This window comes from Aotus nancymaae, unplaced genomic scaffold, assembly GCF_030222135.1.
Source record: "Aotus nancymaae isolate 86718 unplaced genomic scaffold, 86718_ANA_hifiasm-v0.15.2.pri h1tg000003l, whole genome shotgun sequence".
Lineage (NCBI taxonomy): Eukaryota > Metazoa > Chordata > Mammalia > Primates > Aotidae > Aotus > Aotus nancymaae.
In genome coordinates, this window is record NW_026988414.1 from 37,855,642 (window position 1) to 37,881,870 (window position 26,229).

The 26,229-nt window shown below is 42.0% G+C and overlaps 1 protein-coding gene and 1 long non-coding RNA gene across 2 annotated transcripts; one reads left to right on the forward strand and one right to left on the reverse strand.

Moving 5' to 3' along the window:
- On the forward strand, positions 1 to 10,935 carry SPATA31F3 (SPATA31 subfamily F member 3). The gene is given in 7 exon segments (XM_021671537.2): positions 1 to 131; positions 134 to 201; positions 691 to 699; positions 702 to 738; positions 5,405 to 5,465; positions 6,779 to 7,272; positions 10,364 to 10,935. Coding segments are annotated over 7 exon segments (1,047 nt in total). The 5' UTR covers positions 1 to 40; the 3' UTR covers positions 10,651 to 10,935.
- Positions 6,426 to 26,229, reverse strand: LOC135276518 (uncharacterized). Its single transcript, XR_010344064.1, has 4 exons — positions 26,110 to 26,229; positions 10,345 to 11,592; positions 8,007 to 8,098; positions 6,426 to 7,026 (listed from the first exon to the last, which is right to left on the reverse strand). It is a non-coding gene; the product is annotated as an uncharacterized LOC135276518 (long non-coding RNA).

Here is a 26,229-nt window from a genome sequence, read left to right on the forward strand (position 1 = left end):
AGGCATTAGGTTTCAAGACAGTGAAAGACTAGGGAGAGGGATGGCTAGTGAGGTTCAGATCATGTTGAGTCCTACCTTTGTTTTGTGGGATGTTGGATATCCCTTATACACCTATGGATCCATCTGCATTATTGCATTATTTGGCAAGTGAAAAAGAGCCGCCAAAAATTAAGGTTGGGACCTAATGGGAGCTGTTGCTGGGTAGGGAAACATTATGACCATGGCTAAATTGATATGCCTCAAACAAGATTTCATCCCTCAGCTTTCTCTTGTTACTCTTACTCCTTGCTTTTTTAAGGGGGTTTCCTCACTGGATACCAGAAGAGCTCCCAATTTGGGTAATTATTTCAGTTGGGGTCATTTAGAGCCACTTGATGGCTGAACTCCTTTGGCTTCTAGACCCATCCATTCTTTAATCTGTTCCACTTTTCCTCCTGTCCCATCCTAAAGTCCCCACAGAACTTATCAAAGGAATGGGGGTGGGAGGCATGGAGTATGGAAGAGCCTGAAAGTGAGTCAGAAATAAGCAAATAAGGAAAGTCTTGGGGTGAAAAGAATATATAAAGGAAAGGTAGAAGACTATATAAAATTGAAACACAGAAAAAGACTGGGAAATGTTTATGAGTTTTATTTCATTTTAGATGTGGGAAAAATGGGGTAGCAGCTTTATGTTTAATGTTTTTGTCTTAGTGTCACCGTCAAGACTCAAACAAAAGTCTAGAGATACAACATCGAAAGGTAAAGTCCCAGTCTCTCTGATTCACTTCCACTGTGGGTAAGGTTCCCGTGGATCCTGGCCCTCTATGACCCCTGTGCTAAGAGCCAGGTGCTCTAACCACTGCAGGCTCTAGTACCCTCATGGGACAATTTCTCATGAAAGACTTCCTTGGGTGGAAAATCAAAGGATTAAAAAATTTCTTTATCTTATCCTCCTGAGAATAAAGAATGAGGAAGTAGGGCAGAAGTTCTCAACTGAGTCATTTACTAGATTTTTTTTTTAATCTTCTAAGTTTTTTTATATTTATTTTAATTAAGCCATGTGTCAAAAGATGCAGTTTCAGATCATAAAGTAAAATACGATGACTTAAAATAATTGGTCAATTTAAAGTTGCATTTTGGGATAGCTACATGATGTATTTTCTTTTCTTTTTTTTTTAATTGCAGTTTAGGTTTTGGGGTACATGTGAAAAACATGCAAGATTGTTGCATAGGTGCATACGTGGCAGTGTGATTTGCTGCCTTCCTCCCCTTCACCTATATCTGGCATTTCTCCCCATGCTATCTCTCCCCAACTCCCCACCCCCCGCTGTCCCTCCCCTATTTCCCCCCAACAGACCCCAGTGTGTAGTGCTCCCCTCCCTGTGTCCATGTCTTCTCATTGTTCAACACCCGCCTATGAGTGAGAACACACGGTGTTTGATTTTGTGTTCTTGTGTCAGTTTGCTGAGAATGATCGTTTCCAGGTTCATCCATGTCCCTACAAAGGACGTGAACTCATCGTTTTTGATGGCTGCATAATATTCCATGGTGTATATGTGCCACATTTTCCCTGTCCAGTCTATCATCGATGGGCATTTGGGTTGGTTCCAGGTCTTTGCTATTGTAAACTGTGCTGCTATGAACATTCGTGTGCATGTGTCCTTGTAGTAGAAAGATTTATAATCCTTTAGGTATATACCCAGTAATGGGATTGCTGGGTCAAATGGAATTTCTATTTCTAGGTCCCTGAGGAATCGCCACACTGTCTTCCACAATGGTTGAACTAATTTACACTCCCACCAACAGTGTAAAAGTGTTCCTATTTCTCCACATCCTCTCCAGCATCTGTTGTCTCCAGATTTTTTAATGATCGCCATTCTAACTGGCATGAGATGGTATCTCAATGTAGTTTTGATTTGCATTTCTCTAATGACCAGTGATGATGAGCATTTTTTCATATGTTTGTTGGCCTCATGTATGTCTTCTTTTGTAAAGTATCTGTTCATATCCTTCGCCCACTTTTGAATGGGCTTGTTTGTTTTTTTCTTGTAAATCTGTTTTAGTTCGTTGTAAATTCTGGATATCAGCCCTTTGTCAGATGGGTAAGCTGCAAAAATTTTTTCCCATTCTGTTGGTTGCCAATTCACTCTAATGACTGTTTCTTTTGCCATGCAGAAGCTGTGGCGTTTGATTAGGTCCAATTTGTTTATTTTGGCTTTTGTTGCCAATGCTTTTGGTGTTTTGGTCATGAAGTCCTTGCCTACGCCTATGTCCTGAATGGTTTTGCCTAGATTTTCTTATATGGTTTTTATGGTGTTAGGTCTTATGTTTAAGTCTTTAATCCATCTGGAGTTAATTTTAGTGTAAGATGTCAGGAAGGGGTCCAGTTTCTGTCTTCTGCATATGGCTAGCCAGTTTTCCAAACATCATTTATTAAACAGGGAATCCTTTCCCCATTGCTTGTTTTTGTCAGGTTTATCAAAGATCAGATGGTTGTAGATATGTTGTGTTGCTTCCGAGTCCTCTGTTCTATTCCATTGGTCTATATCTCTGTTTTGGTACCAGTACCATGCTTTTTTGATTACTGTAGCCTTGTAGTATAGTTTGATGTCCGGTAGTGTGATGCCTCCCGCTTTGCTCTTTTTGCTTAGAATTGACTTGGCTATTGCAGGCTCTCTTTTGGTTCCATATGAAGTTTAAGGTGGTCTTTCCCAGTTCTGTGAAGAAGGTCTTTGGTAGCTTGATGGGGATAGTGTTGAATCTGTAAATTACTTTGGGCAGTATGGCCATTTTCACGATATTGATGCTTCCTAACCATGAATATGGAATGTTTCTCCATCTGTTTGTGTCCTCTCTTATTTCGTTGAGCAGTGGTTGGTAGTTCTCCTTGAAGAGGTCCTTTACGTTCCTTGTTAGTTGTATTCCTAGGTATTTTATTCTCTTTGTAACAATTGTGAATGGCAGTTCGTTCTTGATTTGGCTCTCTTTAAGTCTGTTATTGGTGTATAGGAATGCTTGTGATTTTTGCACATTGATTTTGTATCCTGAGACTTTGCTGAAGTTGCTTATCAGTTTCAGGAGATTTTGGACTGAGACGATGGGGTCTTATAGATATACAATCATGTTGTCTGCAAATAGAGATAATTTGACTTCCTCCTTTCCTAATTGAACACCCTTTATTTCTTTTTCTTGCCTGATTGCTCTGGCTAGAACTTCCAGTACTATATTGAATAGGAGTGGTGAGAGAGGGCATCCTTGTCTAGTGCCAGATTTCAAAGTGAATGCTTCCACTTTTTGCCCATTCAGTATGATATTGGCTGTTGGTTTGTCGTAAATAGCTTTTATTATTTTGAGATACGTTCTGTCAATACCTAGTTTATCGAGGGTTTTTAGCATAAAGGGCTGTTGAATTTTGTCGAAGGCCTTCTCTGCATCAATTGAGATAATCATGTGGTTTTTGTCTTTGGTTCTGTTTATGTGGTGAATTACGTTTATAGACTTGCGTATGTTGAACCAGCCTTGCATCCTCGGGATGAATCCTACTTGATCATGTTGGATAAGCTTTTTGATGTGCTGTTGCAATCGGCTTGCCAGTATTTTATTGAAGATTTTTGCATCTATGTTCGTCATGGATATTGGCCTGTAGTTTTCTTTTCTTGTTGAGTCTCTGCCGGGTTTTGGTATCAGGATGATGTTGGTCTCATAAAATGATCTGGGAAGGATTCCCTCTTTTTGGATTATTTGGAACAGTTTCAGAAGGAATGGTACTAGCTCCTCTTTGTATGTCTGGTAGAATTCAGCTGTGAACCCATCTGGACCTGGGCTTTTTTTGGGTGGTAGTCTCTTAATTGCTGCTTCGACTTCAGACCTTGTTATTTGGTCTATTCAGGGTTTCGACTTCTTTCTGGTTTAGGCTTGAGAGGAGGCAAGTGTCCAGGAATTTATCCATTTCTTCCAGGTTTCCTAGTTTATGTGCATAGAGTTGTTTGTAATAATCTCTGATGATGGTTTGAATTTCTGTGGAATCTGTGGTGATATCCCCTTTATCATTTTTTATTGCATCTATTTGGTTATTCTCTCTTTTTTTTTCATTAATCTGGCTAGTGGTCTATTTTGTTGATCTTTTCAGAAAACCAGCTCCTGGATTTATTGATTTTTTGAAGGGTTTTTTTGTGCCTCTATCTCCTTCAGTTCTGCTCTGATCTTAGTTATTTCTTGTCTTCTGCTAGGTTTTGAGTTTTTTTGATCTTGCTCCTCTAGCTCTTTCAATTTTGATGATAGGGTGTCAATTTTAGATTTCTCCTTTCTTCTCATGTGGGCACTTATTGCTATATATTTTCCTCTAGAGACTGCTTTAAATGTGTCCCAGAGATTCTGGTATGTTGTGTCTTCATTCTCATTGGTTTCGAAGAACATCTTTATTTCTGCCTTCATTTAATTGTTTATCTAGTCAACATTCAAGAGCCAGTTGTTCAGTTTCCATGAAGCTGTGCGGTTCTGGGTTGGTTTCTGAATTCTGAGTTCTAACTTGATTGCACTGTGGTCTGAGAGACTGTTTGTTATGGTTTCCATTCTTTTGCATTTGCTGAGGAGTGATTTACTTCCAATTATGTGGTCAGTTTTAGAGTAGGTGTGATGTGGTGCTGAGAAGAATGTATATTCTGTGGATTTGGAATTGAGAGTTCTGTAAATGTCTATTAGGCTTGCTTGTCTGAGTTCAAGTCCTGGATATCCTTGTTAATTTTCTGTCTCGTTGATCTAATATTGACAATGGGGTGTTAAAGTCTCCCACTATTATTTTGTGGGAGTCTAAGTCTTTTTGTAAGTCATTAAGAACTTGCCTTATGTATCTGGGTGCTGCTGTATTGGGTGCATATATATTTAGGATCGTTAGCTCTTCTTGTTGCATTGATCCTTTTACCATTATGTAATGTCCTTCTTTGTCTCTTTTGATCTTTGTTGCTTTAAAATCAATTTTATCAGAGATGAGAATTGCAACTCCTGCTTTTTTTTTGCTCTCCATTTGCTTGGTAAATCTTCCTCCATCCCTTTATTTTGAGCCTTTGTGTATCCTTGCATGTAAGATGGGTTTCCTGGATACAGCACACCGATGGGTTTTGGCTTTTTATCCAGTTTGCCAGTCTGTTACTAGTTTTACAACCCTGTGGAAGTCACTTCAACTCTCAGTCTTGTTCTCCACAAAATGGGCATCTGATGATCCTTCCTCACTCCCAGTATGATGGTGAAGAACAAATGAGACGAATCCAGAACAACACATTGTAAATGATTAAGTTGTACACAGATGTGACTTCGTGTTCTGATTCTTGGGGGTTTCAGTATCCTCTCATTAAAAGGCCTTCAACTTCTTATAGGATGTCCCTGAATCCTCTCCTGTTCCACATAACACTATCTCCTGTTTCCTCAGCTAGGAGAACTTCCCAGGAAGAAGCCAAGAAGTTGTGGAAGCTGCTCTTTCTCATGAAAAGGTAATCTCTTGTTCTTTGCAGTCTCCCAGATGCTAGCCTGGTCTGTGATCATTTCTCAGCTTGGCTTGGGGTAGAGATGAGAAGAGGGATAATGGCTGGGAGGGAGACATACACAGTGGAGGCTGGTTCACTAGTTGACAGAGTTGACAGGACATGGGGGCTGGGCCAGACATCTCAGGGGGGAATAGTCACCCAATTCTGCTTTGGACTAGAGTCACAGTAGTTCTGGAATTCAGGCCTGTACTAGTGCATAATCCATAAAAGACTCTACATGGGGTTGCATTCAGCCATGAGATAAGTTATCCAGTCAAGAGGAATTTTGGATAAAGAAGTCATCCCTGTCTTATTCTCTTGGTTTTCTCTCCTCTGACTGGACTCTGCTGACATTACCTACTCTGGTTCTGTCATTAGGGAGACAGCCCTCAGATGGCAGCCTATCATCTTTTCTTCTTAATAATTCTAGAGAACAGGATTGATTCCCAAAAGTTGGGTGCATCAGCAAATAGGGATACCAAATAGCCCTCAGAATGCAGAGGTCCTACATGAACTTCAAGCTCAAATACCAGGCTTTGGCTTTCTTAGCCTCAAATGAAACTGGTCCGGGTTCTAACTGGTGATGTTCCTGGTGATGCACCATCAGCTAACCACCTGGCTCGTTTCTCCTAGTTCAGCTTTTCAACAAGGTCAACAGAGAACTGACCCCAGGTCCCAGCCCTTTCTGAGGGCCGTGCCCTCCCATGGGTTTTCTGAAGCCTTGCCCAACAAGCTCCATTCAACCCAGCCCACCTTGCCAAATGGCATTTTGTTTTTCTTTTCTTTTCTTGCTTTTTATTTATTTTATTTATTTATTTTTTCGAGACAGAGTTTCACTCTTGTTGCCGGGCTGGTGTGCAATGGCACATTGGCTCACTGCAACCTCCACCTCCCAGGTTCAAGTTATTCTCCTATCTCTGCCTCCTGAGTAGCTAGGACTACAGGCATGTGCCACCATGCCTGGTTAATTTTTATATTTATTTTTAGTGGAGACAGGGTTTCACCATGTTGGCCAGGCTGATCTCGAACTCCTGAGATCAGGAGATGGGTGATCCACCCATCTCAGCCTTCCAAAAAGTGCTGGGATTACAAGTGTGAGCCACTGTGTCCGGCCTCCAAATAGCATTTTCTTAGGAAGAAAAGCAGAGAGGTAGACAACAAGAGAGTGCAGGCACCAGGATTTTTGGGTCTAGAAAAGGACGGTGCCAACCCTGTCCCACACTCTTCTGAGAAGGCAGATGTCACTCTATCATTAATGTTTGTCATGTTTCTCTTCCCAGCCAGGGCTGGCTTCCTCAGGAAGGAAGTGTGCGGCGAATCCTGTGTGCAGATCCCTGCTGCCAAATCTGCAATGCTATGGCTCTGGATAGTCAGCAATTGCTGGCAAGTGAGAACAGCCTGATCTTCCTGACTTCACTGGGGCCATCACAGGGCTCCTCTTGCCTAGAGGCTTTGTCCATGTCTAGCACGTCTTTTGAGCAGAGTCAGGATCTGGATTCCGAGAAATCCAAAGAGCATTCACTGGCATCTGTAACAACAACACTGTCACAATTAACAGATCAGAAATCTTTAACCCAGTCAGCAACCGAGTCAGCTAGTGCAGACAGCATCCAAGATTCCTGGGCTGATCACTTTCAGCAAGGTCAGGGATCTCAAGTCCCTGCTGTGTCCCAGGGCATGGGATCTCTGTCTTCAAACTTTGAGAAGCATGGAATTCCTCTGAGCCAGCAGGAGAGCAAGAAAAACAACTCCAAATTTGTCCTGGAGAACCAAGGTCAGGAAAAATTTGAATACTAGATTCCCTTTCTTTTCCTGAACTCAGAGGTCCCAAACCTAAAACAACACCCTATGACCCTGCATTCCTTTAAACTGTTATTGCAATGTCCAAAAGGTCCTGAGAAATCTTCAAGTACAAGGATATTAATGCACATATTCCCACAATTGAGGGCTCCCAAGATCTGTGGAGGAGTTTCTGTGGCAGCTTATGCCACACTGCTTCTAATATTCCAAAGGGTGGAAAACAGACAGACAAACCGCCATTTCTTTCACCCTGAATGTCATCTCTAAGGCCTCTGTTGAAGAGATGAGCTTCCATCCCCTTGACTCTGGGTTTCATGGGAGGCTAGCTGTTCCATTCTAGCTTTCAGGGTTTCTAAAGGATCCATTATGGACTCAGAGCAGAAAAATTCCTGTGAACTAATCCCAAACCCCATGGCTCTAGCTCCACCCTCTCCCCTCTTTGAGCTTCTAAGTGGCCTCTGTCCATTTCCTGGGGGATGCACTGAGGCCTCAGTGCACCACATCTGTAGCTACCTTACTGTGGTTTCTCTTTTCTGCACAGTAAGTTCCTGGTCTGCCTTTAGAGATCTCCACAACAGGGGAGCCCTTGGCCCTTTCTCTTCAATGATTTCTCCTTCATCCCTGTACTGAAAATCCTCCCCTCCTTCCCCACCTTTTTCCCCACATTCTCCATCTGACCATTGAGAAACCCAGATCAATATCCTGTACCTGACTCAGGATAAGTGAAAGCCTTGGATTGGCATCTGCTATAGAGACAGCTCCAGCTTCAGTTCAGTTTGCCAGCTGTTGTCCAGAGATCTCTGTAGATGCAGGAAATCATCTGATGTAAGCCCTGGGACATGTTGCAGACTTTCCCACTAGATTTAGGACCTCTTTGATTGGGGAAGTCCATGTCAGTGCTCAAGAGGGAGGCAGCATTCTCCTAGAGCATGCCCAGAGGCTGCTAGGATTCCACCTCCAGGAGCAATTGAAATAAACGGTTGATTTACAATTGCTGGGACCTGATCCAAAAGATCCAGCAGTCTATCCAGTTGCTCCTGTGACCTGATGACCAGTAATCCCTGCCCTGGAACAGCACAGCCCTGACCTATGGGAGTCTCCCCAGCACGGAGCACTAGAGGCTAGTGGGAATAGTGGCCTGCCCTAATCCACTGTGGCAGCAGGGCCAATCCACAATTGTTTCCTCAGGCCAAGATAATGTTGCAGAGCCAACAGACCATGTGTGGGGAGCTACACATAGATTACAAATGTGGGAATGTCTGCTAGGGCATTGTCCCTGCCCACATCTGCCATTGCTGGGACTGCAAATCACTGGATCTGCGATATTCCAAGGGCCTGGGCAGCAACTTCGTGCCCCTGTCCTCTAGAAAGCAAACACCTGGACCTGGGAGTGACACATATCAGCCCATACACAGATCAGGAAGGGACATTCTCAATACCAACAGGCCCTGACCAGCAGCAACAGGCCTTACCAGATGCTGTTACTGATGATCCTGAGCTGCCCAGAGCCTGTCCCACAAAGCGACTGAGAAACTTGAGACAAGTTTTGGCCTTTTTGTCAGGGCTGCCTGCTCTGTATTATGTGGCTCCTTCCAGGGCTGTGGTCCAGGCAGTCACTCACTAATCCACAATCACAGACTGAGCCCATCATAGCCACTGATTCAGTCTCATCTGAACAGCAATATATAAGCCCTGGGCCATGCTTTCAAGACACCAATGAGGCTTGCGTAGATAATGTACAAGTGCTCTGGACTGAAATACACGCTGATGGAGATGATACCACTAGAGAGGCAGACAGATCCTCACAGCCCCTAATCACTCAAGGCACCCATCTTGGCCAAACTCAATATCTACCTGAAAAAGGAATTCCTTGAGATACACTTGGGAAGTTCCAAAAGACAAGGGAGTCCAGGGAACAAATTTCAACCATCCCAAAGAATATCTCCACTCAGGGATCCTTTAGGAGTCTAAAGATTGCTAAACCAAGGAAAAACGTTGCTCCAGAAACTCCCTATCCCACTAGCAAGCTCCAATCCTGTATCCTCTGTTTGGTTGAGCTTATTCAACTTACTCTAACAGTTTTGCAAATTATTCTTACTTGGTCTTTTTGCCCCAAGTAATCCTGGAGGATGCTCTGGAACTCTCATTGCCCCAGATCCAGAATGGGTTGGCCTAAAAGATTAGCTTGCAGTTGAACCAAAGACAGTGCAGCAGAGCTACACGCAATCTAGTTCCAGAGCAGTATCCCATGCCCACTGGGATTCTGGGATCTCATACCCAGTTGGGGCATGACAGAGGCCCAGGTATTTTGTGTTCAGCTGGAGGCTAGAGTGAACAACCCAGCCTGGAGGGCCCTGAACCTCTTAGACCAGGTCTTTGCAAGAGTGAGGACAAGTCCCTACCCCACCAGAGAAAACAGATGACTCAGTGACATTCAATGACGTTCAAAGCAGCTTGGAATCACAGAGAAGGGGGTACAGCATTGGAGCTCTCCCAAGCCAGAAAGAACACCCATTCTGCCAAGGTTCAGGGGCAGTAGGGGCAATTCTAAGAAGAACTTCAGAGCTCACAACTTGCCAAATATATCTCCAGGATCTTTCTCAGGTAAAACTTTAGTTTAGCTAAGATGGCTGCCTTCAGCGGGGACTAGCAAGGATCCGTTTGGATCTGCAGAGCCCCATTTCCATCTTTTCAGGGCTGGCTATGGTTATTTCACCAGCTTCCCCCACCCTGAGTTCTAAGAGCATCCTCCAGGATTACTTGGGGCAAAAGAACCAGAGAAGAATAATTTGCAAAGCTGTTAGAGTAAGCTGAATAACCTCTACCAAACAAGGATTCCTGAGAATGCCAAACTTGGAGCGCCCAGAGCTTAAAGGGCCAACTTACTGGGCCAAAATTTTCCAAGTACAGTATTTGAAGGGGTAATTTTTTCTGATCCAAAGTTTTCAGGGTTAGTTTGGGGCCATATTTTACAGGGCAAAATTTGCAGGGCCACACTTTCTAGGGCCAAGTGTTGCAGGATCTGGTAAGGGCAGTCCATACTCACAAGAGTGCCATCCTTTCAGAAGCTCCAGAAGTTCGCTTGGATAACAAGATGAAGCTGTTTCTGCACTGGATTAACCCTGAAATGAAAGATCAAAGGCATGAGGAATCCATTCTCCTTTCTAAGGCTAAGAGAGTGACCCAAGACAGGACAGAAAACACTGAGAAGAGTCCAACTGTCACCAAAGATCATGTGTGGGGCGCTACAACAGAGAAGACAACAGAGGACCCTGAGGATCAGCCTCCCTCTACTGAGGAGGAAGGCCTGATCTTCCATGATGCCCCCCAGTACCTAAATAATCTGTTTTAGTGATACTCCCTTCAGTCCAGCCAATCCTGGGTCCTGTGCCACTCCTACAAATGCTCCAAACTCTGTCCTCAAATTACTTGGGCCACTCAACCAGGAAATCTATCCCAGGTCTCAACTCACCTCGGCAGAAGGCACTGGTTTATACAAGAATACTCATTCCAAGAAAAAGGAGTCCACAGGTTCCTGAACCTCTGCATCCCCCTGAAAAAGGCTTTCATTGTCATTTCCATTAACATGCATGTGAAGCAGGGCATTCTCCAAATATACTTTGTACCTTTAAGCAAAAAGCCACCTGTTTGTGCCTCTTCATTTTCAATGTGTTATATGAGAGAGAGAGAGAGAGAGAGAGAGAGAGAGAGAGTAAAGGACCTAAAAAGTACTTCTTATGTGGTAGAGAAGCTTAAATCACATTTTATTTCAGATGGGTCAGCATTACACATGACTCCTTTCAGCCCCACCCTAGAATGTAGATAAAGGGACTTGAACAGACAAGAAAAGTGCTTGTTTTAGGGGCATTGAAGGTAAAGGTCAGGCTTGAATTCTTATCACGGTGTCCCACGGTGTGTTGGTCCCAGAGGAGCAATGAGGACATGATGGTAGTATAAGAAGCAGTGGCCAGGAATCTAATGCGTTTTTGGCCCACAGGCAAAATTCACTGATGGCTTCTATATAGTATATGCCCACAACCTGGAGGGATTGTCTTTTAGAGTACCATGGTACTCCTTCCTTTAGGGGTGTTTATCAAAAGCACATGGCTAAATATGGCAGATGTCAAAACAAGATGATAGAATCTCCCTGTCTTTTCCCTGTTGTTATTGAGATCTTTAAGGGTAACCCACCTGAGAGTCTGCTCCAGTCCTGTGGCCTGTTCCAACCTCCATTGCCTTTCATTTGCATGGAACGAATGCTGTCTAGAATGAAGACTAGGTGATGAGGAGGTCCCTAAAAGGGTCACAATAAAAACAACTTTGAGCTGAGTCTTGCATTCAACAGTTCAAATATTCAAGTACTTACTAAGTGTTGGGCACTATGCCAGGCACTAGAGAGATAACAGTGAACAATTCACAGGCCTTGTCTCATGAAGCTCATGAACTCTGGGATAGACCGTCATGTAAAAACTCATTAGAAGCAATAAGGTGAAAGTACATAGGAGGGCACTTAATCTAGTTTTGGGGAATGTTCATGGAAAGTTTCTTAGGAGAGATGATATGTAGGCTGAGTTCCAAAGGATGAGCAGGCGCTAGTTTGGAAGGAGGTAGGGAGTGGAGAGGCTTCCCCAGGCTGAGAGTACAACAGGAACAAAGGCACAGCGTCAAACAACAGCATGCCGTGTCAGAGAATTGTGACTCGCTGGAGAAACCCCTGTATAATTAAAAAAAAAAGTATATTAAAATGTTTGAAGGATCAGAATGAGGTTGTCAAGCTGGAGAATGAATGGAATTCATTCACCCATTCTTCACTCTTTCAATAAATACTGAACACCTATGATATGCCAGGCACTTTTATAGGCACTGGGAATACAGCAGTGAACATAAGAGGAAAAAAAAAAATCTTGACTTCTCAAGGAGCTTACATTAGGAGCATGCCTGGGAGGAATATAAAAGTAGTATAAATAAAAAACATAGTATATAGAAGGTGACCAGATATCTGCAAAAATTCAGGGTAACAGGATTAGAGAAGACTTGAATGGGGGTAGCGTTTTAAATAAGGAGATCAGGGCAGGTCTCACTAAGAAATTAACATGTGAGCAAGGACTATAGGGTGATGAGACTAAACCACGTGGGTAAATGAGGAAGAGCATTCTGGTCAGAAATTATAGCTAATGCAGATGCCTGGAGGTTGGAGGATGCCCAGCCTGTTAGAAGGAACAAGGAAGCCAGTGAACCTAAAGCAGAGAAATAAAGGAATAAAGGGAGAAAGTGGTAGAGGATGACTCCAGAGTGGTAAAGGGCCACATGGTATAAGGCCTGGCAGGTCAATGCAAGGAAACTGGCTCTTACTTTGAGTAAATTGGGGAGCTGTTAGGGGGTCTGCTTAGATCTGACTTATGTCTTAAAAAGGATCACTTAGGTCATGGTGCTAAAAATAGAGCATTGGGGGTATAGATTTTGGTAGAAGCAGGGAGATTAGTTGTAAGGTTACTCCAGTGATTACAGCAACAGAGGAGACTACAGGCATTTAGGTGCTGGATTCAGTTTGAAGGTAGAGACAATAGGATTTACTGATAGATTGGATGTGGACAATATGAGGAAAAAAATGTCAAGGATGACACCAATGTTTTTGCCCTGAACAACTGGCAGGATGAAGTTGGCATTAATTGACATGGGAAATACTGACATTGGAGTAGGTTTGGTGTTACTGGGTGATGGGAGATGTGGAGTCAGGAGTTCACATTTGTATTGTATGAGACGAATATATGTTGCTTAGACAACTGGACCATTTGAGCCTGGAGCTCAGGGAAGAGCCCAGGCTGCAGGCAGATAGACAGCTAAAGATAGGTAGGTAGGTAGGTAGGTAGGTAGGTAGGTAGGTAGATAAATAGATAGATAGATATGAAACCATAAGACTAGATATGACCACCAAGGGAGTGAGTGTAAATGAAAGAGATCTAAGGACTGGTCTCTAGGGCTCTTTATTGTTAAAAGATTGAGAAGAAGAGGAGAAACCCATAGGCAGAGGAGACTGAGACACAGCAGCCAGCAAGATAGGAGGAAAGCTAGAATAGTAGTATACTGGAAGCCAAGAAAGGAAAGCGTTTCAAGGAGGTGACCAACAGAATGAGAAGTTGCCAGTCAGTCAGTTGAGATGAGGACTTGTAGTTGACCATTAGATTTAGCAATATAGAGATCATTAATGACCTTGAGAATAATAGCCCCAGGTGAGCGATGGAAGAACAGATGTGACTGGAGTGGATTCAAGAGAGAATGGAAGGAGAACAGTTTGTGACTGCAAGTGTAATCAACTCTTTCAAAGCTTTTTGTTTCATAGAGGTGCAGGAGAGCACAGTGGGATCCAGAAGGAGTTTTTGGGTTTTTTTTGTTTTTGTTATTTATTTATTTAACTTTAAGTTCTGGGGTACATGTGCAGATCATGTAGGTTTGTTACATAGGTATACATGTGCCATGGTAGTGGTTTGCTGCATCCATTGCCCCATCATCTACATTAGGTATTTCTCCTAATGCTATCCCTCCCCAGTCCCCCCACCCCTTGCTATTCCTCCCCTAACCCCTAACTCCCAGACCCAAGTGTGTGATGTTCCCCTCCCTGTGACCATGTGTTCTCATTGTTCAACTCCCACTTATGAGTGAGAACATGCAGTGTTTGGTTTTCTGGTCTTGTGTCAGTTTGCTGAGAATGATGGTTTCCAGATTCATCCATGTCCCTGTAAAGGACATGAACTCATCCTTTTTTATGGCTGCATAGTATTCCATGGTGTATACGTGCCACATTTTCTTTATCCAGTCTATCATTGATGGGCATTTGGGTTGGTTCCAAGTCTTTGCTATTGTGAACAGTGCCTCAATAAACATACATGTACATATGTCTTTATAATAGAATGATTTATAATCCTTTGTGTATATACCCAGTAATGAGGTTGCTGGGTCAAATGGTATTTCTATTTCTAGATCCTTGAGGAATCGCCACACTGTCTTCCACAATGGTTGAATTAATTTACACTCCCACCAACAATGTAAAAGCATTCCTATTTCTCCACATCCTCTCCAGCATCTGTTGTCTCCTGATTTTTTAATGATCGCCATTCTAACTGGCGTGAGGTGGTATCTAAATGTGGTTTTGATTTGCATTTCTCCTGTTTTTTTAAGACAGGAGACTTAGTCTATTGGATGGTTGGATGGTGATAGAAAAGATCCAGTCAAGAGGGATAAGCAAGACAGCAAGGGGAGAATTTCTGGAAGAATGTTGTGGTGTGGAAGTGAAGAAGTGAGGGCAAATACCCAAGTCAAGGAGCTGGCTTTTACTAAAAGCAGATATTTTGCTGGTGGTAGAAAGAAGTAGAATTAATGATGGAGGACATCATGGATTAGGAGAAGAAAGAATCTCTTCACATATAAGGGAGTGTGGGCACAGACCCAGAGGGATGAGTGAGGAGCTGGGAAGGGACACGGCTGTGGGAAGGAGGAATCTTCTTAGTTCTTAGGGATACACAGAAGACACTAGTGCTTTAAATAATTTGGGTGTGCCCCTTTCCAGAAGTTACATCAGAAATTTTAGGGAGCAGTCATAAGACTTTTATGTTTTAAAAAGTTGAGAAACATTTGTTTGAAGACCTGGTAGAAACATACTAAATTCACTTTTTCAAGAGTTACTCCTTGGAGGAAAATCAATGGTATGCACATGGTATGCACATGGTTCTTATTGCTTTTTTCAGATAATATAAAAAGAGTTATTAGACAAAGGAGAGCCAAATAGGAGGGTTACTCTATAAGTAAATGACTCACTAAGAGTATATCAGCAAACAAACCACGGGCATCTTGCAACACACTCTAGTCCTGCTATAAACTGTAATTCTCTGTAAGGATAACAAGAATCACTATTAAGCAATCTCAGCTGTTAATAATTTAATTGCAGTGGTTTGGGGAGTTTGTCGTTAAAAGAATTACAATGAAGACTAAAGCCATTAAAACAAACACAACTCTTCCCACTCTTCCCACAAAAACTCAATACTTTCCAACCATGACCATCAGCTCTAGGAGCACTTCTGTTCCTTTTACCTGAGAGGGCTCAATGTTCTAGGCTTCCTTATGCTTATAAAGGCAGAAAATGTATAACAGAACCGTTAAAAAAAAAACATCAAAAGTCAAACAAGATCTCAAGTCTTTAAAGACAAGCATTTACCATGCTGCCTAGGCTGGACTCAAGCTCTTGGGCTCAGTGGTTCCTCCTACCTTAGTCTCCTGAGTAGCTGGGACTACAGGTGTGCTGTAAGTCATTTTGAATTGACATGACTTTTATTCTCAAAGTAAACTGAGAACACAACAGATTTAGGCTCCATGAATGAAGCTAAAACCTTTAAAGCTTAAGGGAGGAAAGGATCAAACCTATATATAAAAGACACCTTGAATAAAAGTGAATGTGGCCAAATAGCTAAGATGTGTGCATGGTGTATTTGAGAAATTAACAAATTCAGCTCTAACTTCTAGAGAAACAAATGACAGTGGTTAGTGATTGATATGCTTTGGTTGTGTCCCCACCCAAATCTCATCTTGAATCATAGCTCCCATAATTCCTACATGTTGTGGGAGGGAGCCGGTGAGAGATAATTGAATCACATGGGTGGATTCCCCAATGCTGTTCTTGTGGTAAGGAATAAGTCTCATGAGTTCTGATGGTTTTAAAAGGTTTCCCCTTTGCTTGCCTGTCATTCTCTCTTGCCTACCACCATGTAAGATGTGGCTTTGCTCCTCCTTGCCTTTCACCATGACTGAGAGGCCTCCCCAGTCATGTGGAACTGTGAGTCAATTAAACCTCTTTCCTTTATAAATTACCTAGTCTCGGGTATGTCATTATTAGCAGCATGAGAACAGGCTAATATAGCGATGGATAAAAACAAGTGCCTAAGTAGTCCTAGCCAATGCAATAAGACACAAAAAGGAAATAAAAGGTATACAGATTGGGAAGGAAAAAAATCAAAATATCTTTGTTCACAGATGACATAAGCATCTATGTAAAACATTAGCAAGAACAGACAGAAAAATCTTCTGAAACTGATAAGCAATTACAACAAGGTTTCAAGATACAAAGTTAACATACAACAGCCAATTGTTTTCTCTATGCCATCAATGGACAAATGGAAGTTGAAGTTAAAAACACATTTGCGTCGGCATTCAAAAGAAGAAAAGAAATACATAGATATAAACCTAACAAACTATGTACCAGATCTTTGTGAGGAAAACAAATAAATATATACATATGCAAAACCCTGATGAAAGATATCAAGGAAGAACTAAATAAATTGAAAGATATTAACATTCACGAATAGGAAGACAATATTGTCAAGATCTCAGTTCTTCACAGCAAGCTATTTTATGGATATTGACTAATTGCTTCTAAAGTTTATATGGAGAGGTAAAAGAGGACTGACACTACTCAGCTTGAAGACTTATTATAAAGCCACAATAATCAAGACAGTGTGGTAGTGCTGAAGAACAAATAATGGAACACAGTAGAGAGTCCAGAAACAGATCCACGGAAATACAGCTAGTCTTTGACAAAGGAGAAAATGGTGCTGCAACAACTGAACATCAATATGCAGAAATGAATCTAGACACAGACCTTACATCCTTCACAAAAATTAATTCAAAATGAATCATAGACCTAAAAGTAAAACAGAAACATAAAAAACCCCAAAATATGACATAAGAGAAAACCTAATTGACCTTGGGTACGGTGATGACTTTTTGTATAACATCAAAGTCATGATCTGTGAAAGAAATAACTGATGAGCTGGACTTCATTAAAATGAAAAATGTCTTCTCTTTGAAAGACAATGTCAAGAGAATGAGAAAACGCACCACGTACTGGGAGAAAATATTTGCAAAATGTACATCTGATAAAGGACTGCTATCCAAAATATACAAAGCACTATTAAAACTCAACAATAATATTATAAGAACTGAATTTTAAAATGAGCAAAAGACCTGGACACCTCACCAAAGAAGGTGTACAGATGGCAAGTAAGCATATGAAAAGATGTTCCACACCATATGTCGTTAGGGAATTACAAATTAAAACAACAAGACACAACTACATAGCTATTAAAATGGCCAAAACCCAAAACACTGACAATAGTAAATGCTGGCAAGGATGGGGAAGCAATGGAACTCTTGTTCATTGCTGGTGGGAAAATAGTACAACCACTTTGGAAAATGGGTTGGTAATTTCCTGTAAATCAGAAATATATTCTTGCCATATGATCTAGCAAGTGAGCTTCTTTGTATTTACCCAAATGAATTAAAAACTTAATAGTCACACAAAAACCACATGGATATTCATAACAGCTTTACTCACGATTGCCAAAACTTGGAAACAACCAAGATGTCTTTCTACAGATGAATAAACTTTAGTATGTCCATACAATGCAATATTACTCAGCACTAAAAAGAAATGAGGTATGAAGCCATGAAAAGACATGGAAGGTGGTCTTTGGGTTGATTCCATGTCTTTGCTATTGTGAACAGTGGTGTGCACCTGTAGTCCCAGTTACTTGGGAGGCTGAGGTGAGAGGATCACTTGAGTCCAGGAGGTCAAGGCTGAGTAAGCCATGATTATACCACTGCACTTTAGCCTGGGTGGCACAGTGAGCCCCTGTCTCAAAAAAAAAAAAAAAAAGAAAGACACGAAATAATCTTAAATACATACTGCTAAGTGAAAGAAATCAATCTGAAAAGGCTACATACTGTATGATATGAATTATATGACATTCTGGAAAAGGGTAAAACTATAGAGACAGTAAAAGGGTAAGTGGTTGCCAAAGGTTAGGGGAAGGAATTAATGAATAGGTCGAGCACACAGAATTTTTTTTCTGGACAGTGACACTTTTCTACATGATACTACAGGGGTTGATTTACACTTATCAAAAAAAATATATATATATATTTTATACATTTATGTATAATGACTATACATTATACACTTATTTTAAAATCCCATAGAATACACACTCCCCCAAGAGTGAATTATAGTGTAAATGATGGACTTTGGGTGATAATGATGTGTCAATGTAGGTTCATCAGTGGAAACAAGTTTAGGACTGTAGTGCAGGATGCTGATAGCGGGGAAGGTTTTGGGGCGTTGGGGGCATATGCAATCCTTTTGTACTTTCCACTTAATTTTACTGTGAACCTAAAACTGCTCTAAAAAATAAAGTTTATTAATTAAAAAACAAAACAAAAACAAATACCTGGTGAGAAAGACTGGCTGGAGGAAGTCCTAGGAAGAAGAAATTGTAAAGAAATGAAGTGACAAAGATGTTACAAATTATGCCTAATGATTACTTATTTGATTGAAAACTGGGAATTTCTGCCTTCCTAACAAGGATGAAAAGTCAGAGAACTTGTGGTGAGGACTCAAAAAGAACCTCAAAAAGTGATATAAGAAGGTACAATAGGGTCATCTGGCTATATGAACTTAAAGAAAATGAGGCAGATTATAGCCTGAATCTTTCCTTGGTACTGTTGCAGCCAAAAACAAAACAAAACAAACTAAAAACCTCTCTAGATGTATCTATAAGGCAGTAAGAGATATGCAGGCAGTGTGTATATGTGTGTGTATGTATGTAAAATACACACATTTCTCTGCAGAGAAATTGCTTATTTGTAAGGGTAAAGTGGGAGGCAGAGGGAGCTGTTCTGCAGCAGGAGAAGAAGACGACACTCATAGGGCCAAGAAACATGAAAAAAAGCTCAACATCACTAATCATTAGAGAAATGCAAATCAAAACCACAAGGAGATGCCATCTCATGCCAATCAGAATGGCGATTATTAAAAAGTTAAGAAACAACAGATGCTGGCCAGGTTGTAGAGAAAAAGGAATGCTTTTACACTGTTGATGGGAGTGTAAATTAGTTCAACCATTTTGGAAGACAGCGTGGTGACTCCTCAAAAATCTAGAAGCAGAAATACCATCTGACCCAGGAATCTCATTACTGGGTACACACGAAAAGGAATATAAATCATTCTATTATAAAGATACATGCATGCATATGTTCACTGCAGCACTATTCACAATACCAAAGACATGGAATCAACCCAAATACCCATCAATAGTAGATTGGATAAAGAAAATGTGGCACATATATGCCATGGAATACTATCCAGCCATAAAAAGGAATGAGATTATGTCCTTTGTGGGACATGGATGGAGCTAGAAGCTGTTATCCTCAGCTAATGAATGCAGGAACAGAAAACCAGACACTGGGAGGCCGAGGCGGGAGGATCACAAGGTCAGGAGATCGAGACCATCCTGGCCAACATGGTGAAACCCCGTCTCTACTAAAAATACAAAAATTAGCTGGGCGTCATGGTGCGTGCCTGTAATCCCAGCTACTCAGGAGACTGAGGCAGGAGAATTGCTTGAACCCAGGAGGCGGAGGTTGCAGTGAGCCGAGATTGCGCCACTGCACTCCAGTCTGGCGCCTGGCAACGGAGCGAGACTCTGTCTCAAAAACAAAAAAATAAAGAAAACCAAACACTGCACGTTCTCACTTTTAAGTGGGAGCTGAACGATAACATATGGACACATGGTGGGAACAACACACACTGGGGCCTGTCATGCAGGGCTGGGAGAGGAAGAGCATCAGGAAGAATAGCTAATGGATGCTGGGCTTAATGCCTAGGTGATGGGTTGATCTGTGCAGCAAACCACTGTGGTGCACATTTGCCTATGTAACAAACCTGCACGTGTACCCTGGAACTTAAAGATGAAGGAGAGAAAAAGAGAAGGAAAAGAAGAAATAAGAAGGCATTTAAGGAACCTCCCTCCTTTACCTCGCTCTATAAGGATAAGTAGCTGAGAAAGTCTGATGAGCAGCCTCCCAATCAGCTGCAACCAGAGTTCTCTCATACTGCTATGTTATATGCAAATGTAAAAGATGGGCCTTTGCTTTCATTTGATTCTTGATATGGGAGTGACAACTTTTTGGAAGACTCAAAAGTATATGACAGTGATTTCCTATTAAAAGTAAGAGAGCTTCATTAGTCAAGAACAAAGTAAAAGAAGCCTCTGAAAGGGAGAATGGGTGGAAGAAACCACAGAGGGTTCAACAAGTAGAAAACAAAGCCCCAGTTTTTCATAGATATCAGGACAGGAAAACATGTCAAGATAGTTCTCACTGCCTTTCACATTATATCATTGTTGAATGAATGTTACAAAGATGACTGGACAATATAAAATGTTTGAGATAACAGTGTCAGGATTCTTTTTCTCAAATTGGGCCAGAAAGACTGATCAAATCAATTCTTCAAATGTCAATTCCAGGAACTACACAGTCTCCAGCTCATCACACCCACTCTGCTTCTCCAAAAGTAACTGTGAGCCAGAACTGTGAGTCAGGGCTAGCAAGGATGAGAACAGGTAACCCATATGTAACTGTGGGTGATTTTTCTGACCACAGAGGGGAGCTATAAAATTTTGGAATTTAACCAGTTTCTATGACCACAGTGATTAGAAAAGAGAGACCATCGCTACCAAAATCAACAGTCCCCTGTATTTATATTGTATCCTTTAGACTTGTGGTGGGGCACAAGTAGGAAGCTTTGAAAATGCATATCCTCTGTCTTGGGTCTAAGATGGAGAAATTTAGCAACAGTATCTACAGATACAGGTGAAAAATTTCAGAGCGGTTGACAATTGGTTCCTGAAAACATGTGCCTGAAGAATTGTTTAAGAACCTTATGAAAAGCCATATACTTAACAAAGAAGTTGACCAGTCACAAGGATATGGAAAACCAACAGAACCAGGGTCTGTGAAAAGTGCAGAATGCATGGTACAAATCCCGAGCTCACTGTTCACATCAGCATCAATCTTGAGACTTTTAACAAAAACCATCAAAAGGAGTCCCTATCCTCTGTGGTCTTTGAGGAAATCCAAGCCCCAGGGGGTCTGATTGTTCTCCAGTGACTGACTGTTGCTTTAGGAATCCAGTGCCTCACTACAGTGCTCCTGGAGCCTGTTCCTACTCAGCCATTCTGTCAACTGGCAGTAGCCTACAGGCTATTTTTAGTTTTCATATTTGTAGACCCTGAAGGGGTCTACCTGGTACCTCCCCACCTCTCTTCATTACCTGTTTGTCCAAGAAAACATAGTCACCTAAACTGCACAGGCTACACTGAGCAAATGTTTATAAAAGAAGCGAACAAGTGGATGGTGATATATGGGGTGTAATAACTGCATTAAATGGGGACTGAATCTGTTCATCTGCCCACCTCAGCCTCCCAAAGTGGTGGGATTACAGGCATGAGCCACCATGCCCAGCCACATTCTGCATTTTTTATAGGCCCTGGTTCTGTTAGTTTTTCATACCCTTGTGCCTGGTCACCTTTTATGTAAGGTATGTGGCTTTCCCTGAGGTTCTCAGACATTCCTTCAGGCACATGCTTCAGGACTGAATCCGACATAGTGCAGAGAACAAGGAGTGCCTCTTCATTTTGCAGAAAAGCTTTGCTTCCCAAGTGCAATCCCACCAGATGGTGTGATGTCCTTTAACTGTTGCTCTGCTTCTGTGGGAAGTCAGCACTGTGGCTTTTAATGAAGACTCAGCCCAGACCCCCAGAGGCTGAAGAGCATGCCATAATTTTGTTCTCATGTACATTCAGCTTTTTGAGCTTTCAGTAAATATTATACAGCAGCAGCACTTTCCTCATGCCTTGTAGTCTAGAGCTGAGGCCAGGAGGACTCAGTTTCAGTACCTGAAAAACCCAAAATAGCTCTGTTAATTTAGGATGGCCATGCTTTCCTGGGATGACTGAGGCTAGTGCCGCTGTGCTGGATAAACAGGGTGAATGGAGGGACAGATGGTCTACAGAGATGGAAACTAAAAATAGCATATAAGTTACTGCCAGGTGACTGGCTAGGCTGGCTAGCAACAGGCTCCAAGAGCCCTGTAGTGAGGTACTGGATTTCTAAAGCAATAGCTAGTCCCTGGAAAATAGGCAGACCACTGGGCTGGATTTCCTCAATGAGCAGGAGTATCATGAAGGAGGTAAAAGGACACTCCTTTTTAAATGGCTTTGGTTAGAGTCTTATCAGTGTTGATGCCACCCAGATGTGCACTGTGCTCAGGGTCAATGCTGTGCATTCTGCATTTTTTTTTTTTTTTGAGATGGTGTCTCACTCTGTAGCCAGCTGGAGTGCAGTGGCATGATCTCAGCTCACTGCAATCTCTGCCTCCTGGGTTCAAGCCATTCCCCTGCCTCAGCCTCCCAAGTAGCTAGGACTACAGGTGCACACCACTATGCCCGTCTAATTTTATGTATTAGTAGAGATGGGGTTTCACCATATTGGTCAGGATGGTCTCGATCTCCTGACCTCGTGATCTGCCCACCTCAGCCTCCCAAAGTGGTGGGATTACAGGCATGAGCCACCATGCCCAGCCACATTCTGCATTTTTTATAGGCCCTGGTTCTGTTAGTTTTTCATACCCTTGTGCCTGGTCACCTTTTATGTAAGGTATGTGGCTTTCCCTGAGGTTCTCAGACATTCCTTCAGGCACATGCTTCCAGGAGTCAATTGTTGACCACCTTGAAAGGTGTTTCACAAGCTATATCTTCAAAGATGAGTAAGAGATTCTGTAATGGATAAAGGAAGAAAAATTATTCCAGGAGGAGGGGAAAAGCACATAGAAAGGAAGGCACACAGCTCTATAGGGACCCCACTGTGGCTTGAATGTTGTGAAGCCTGCCTTAGTGCTGGGTAGAAACAGGCAAGGGACTCTGCATTCACATAAGAATTATCATTAGTCCAAAGAGTTGGTTGTAAATAGTATGCTTAAAGTATTTGTTTAGAAGGAAATATATTTGGATTTCAGGAATTAAACATAATCTGACACAGAGAACTGGATTTTCTGAGGACAGGGTTGTAGCCCCACCTCCTGATATTCATGATATTGTATAATTCCCTCCCTTAAGTAACTTGTCTTTGACCAATAGAATAGGGCAACACAGGTAGTGTCACCTTCCATGAGTAGGTTACAAAAGATTATTACTTGTGACTTGCTAGCTGACTTTCTATTGCCTTCTTTGTGTTCACACTTTTATGAAGCAGCAATGCTGGAGAGGCCCACATGGTCAGGCACTAACGGTGACCTGTGTCAAACCGCCAGTGAGGAATTGAAGCTCTCAGTTGAAAAGAGTATGAGGAACTGAATCTTGCCAACAATCACTGAGTGATCTTGGAAGCAGAACCTTCCCCAGTTGAAACCTCAGATGAAACCACAGACCCTGGGCTGATGCCTTGATTCTGGCTTGTGAGAGACTGTGAAGCAGAGGACCCAGTTAAGCCATGCATTTTACTTTTTGTGTATCCATTGTATGTTTTTTGATTTAATGTTACTACCACGAAGCTTTCATTTATTAATTTTAATTTAATTTATTTTTGAGACAGAGTCTAACTTTGTCACCCAGGCTGGAGTTCAGTGGCATGATCTTGGCTCACTGCAACCTCTGCCTCCTGGGTTCAAGTGACTCCTGTCTCAGCCTCCAGACTGGCTGGGATTACAGGTGCCCACCACCATGCCTGGCTAATTTTTGTGTTTTTAGTAGAGACAGGGTTTCGCCATGTTGGCCAGGGTGCTCTCTAACTCCTGACCTCAGGTGATCCGTCAGCCTCAGCTTCCCCAAAGTACTGGTATTACAGGCATGAGCCACCACAACTGGCCCCATGAAGCTTTCAAATACTATCTTATAATCCATCATTTTAAGCTAAAAACAACTTATCATTGTTTGCATAAACAAAGAAGCAAAAAGAAAACTAATAAAAACTCTGCAGCTTAACTTAGTCCCTCTGCTTTTTAACTTTTTGTTGTTTCTATTTATATATTATACTGTCTGTTTTGAAAAGTTGTAGTTATTATTTCTGATTCATTCATTTTTTAGTCTTTCCACTTAAGATAACAGTAGTTTACACACCACGGTTAGAGTGTTACAACCTTTTTCAGTGTACTTACTAGTACTGGTGAGTTTTGTACCTTTTGGTGATTCCCTACTGCTCATTAATATCCTTTTATTTCTGATCGAAGTACTCCCTTTAGCACTTCTTACAGGACAGGTCTGGTGTTAATGAAATCCATCAGCTTTTATTTGTCTGGGAGTCTTCTCCTTCATGTTTGGAGGATATTTTCACCGGATATTCTATTCTAGGGTAAAAACTTTTTTTCCTTCAGAACTTTAAATGTCATGCCACTCTCTCCTGGCCTGTAAAGTTTCCACTGAAAAGTCTGCTGCCAGATGTACTGGAGAGCCATTATATGTTATTTGTTTCTTTTCTCTTTCTGCTTTTAGGATCCTTTCTTCATCCTTGTCCCTTGGGAGTTCATAGATGCCTTGAGGTAGTCTTCTTTGGGTTAAATGTACTTGGTGTTCTATAACCTTCTTGTACTTGGATATTGATATCCTTCTCTAGGTTTGAAAATTTCTTGGTTATTATCCCTTTGAGTGAACCTTCTACCTCTACCCCTTTCTCTACCTCTTCTTTAAGGCTAATAACTCAGATTTAGCCTTCTGAGGCTATTTTCTGGACCCTGTAGGTGTGCTTTATTGTTTTTTATTCTTTTTTCTTTTGTATTCTGTGTATTTTCAAATAGCCTGCCTTCAAGCTCACTAATTCTTTCTTCTGTTTCATCAGTTCTGCTATTAGAAGGCTCTGATGCATTATTCAGTTTGTCAGCTACATTTTTCAACTCCAGAGTTTCTATTTGATTCTTTTTGATTATTTCAATTGCTTTGTTAAATTTATCTGATAGAATCCTGAATTCTTTCTCTGTATTATTTTGAATTTATTTGAGTTCCCTCAAAACAGCTATCTTAAATTCTCTGCCTAAAAGGTCAGATATCTCTGTTTCTCCAGGATTGGTCCCTGGTGCCTTATTTAGGTTGTTTTGGTGAGGTCATGTTTTCCTGGATAGTCTTGATGCTTATGGATGTTTGTCAGTGTCTGGGCATTGAAAGGTTAGGTATTTATTGTAGTCTCTGCAGTCTGGGCTTGTTTGTACCTGCCCTCCTTGGGAAGGCTTTGCAGTGCTTCAAAAGGACTTGGGTGTTGTGATCTAAGCTCTGTCTGCATTAGGAGCACCCCACACTCAGTGGTAATGCCATGCTTCTTGCAGACCTGTACAGGTATCACCTTGGTAATCTTGAATAAGATCCAGAAGAATTCTCTGGATTACCAGGCAGAGACTCCTGTTCTCTTCCCTTACTTTCTCCCAAATAAATAGAATCTCTCTCTCTCTCTCATGAACCACCTGGGGGTGGGGTGACACAAGCACCCCTGTGGCTACCACCACTGGGACTGTGCTGGGTCAGACCTGAAGCCAGCACAGCACTGGGTCTTGCCCAAGGCCTGCTCTAACCACTACCTGGATGCTGCCTATGTTTGCTCAAGGCCCTAGGGCTCTACAATCAGCAAGTAGTAAAGCCAGCCAGGCTTGCGTCCTTCCCTTCAGCATGTCAAGTTCCTCCAAGCCCCCAGTGAGTCTAGAGATACTGTCTGGTAACCAGGGCCTGCAGTTGGGAACCTTAGAAATCTTCCTGGTGCTCAATTCTACTGTGGTTGAGCAGGCACCCAAATCACAAGTCAAAGTCCATCCCACTCTTCCTTCCCCTTTGTTCAAGCAGAGGAACTGCACCCCATGGCTACCACACTCCCAGGCTAATGCTGATGTTCACTTACGGCCCAAGGACTCTTCAGTCAGCTTGTGGTGAATGCTGTCTGGCTTAGGACTCACCCTTCAGGGCAGTGGGCTTCCTTCTGGCCAGGGCAGGTCCAGAAATGCCATCCAAAAACCAAGGCCTGCAACTGGGGACCCCAAGAGCCTGCTTGGTGCTCCATCCCTCTGTGGCAAAGC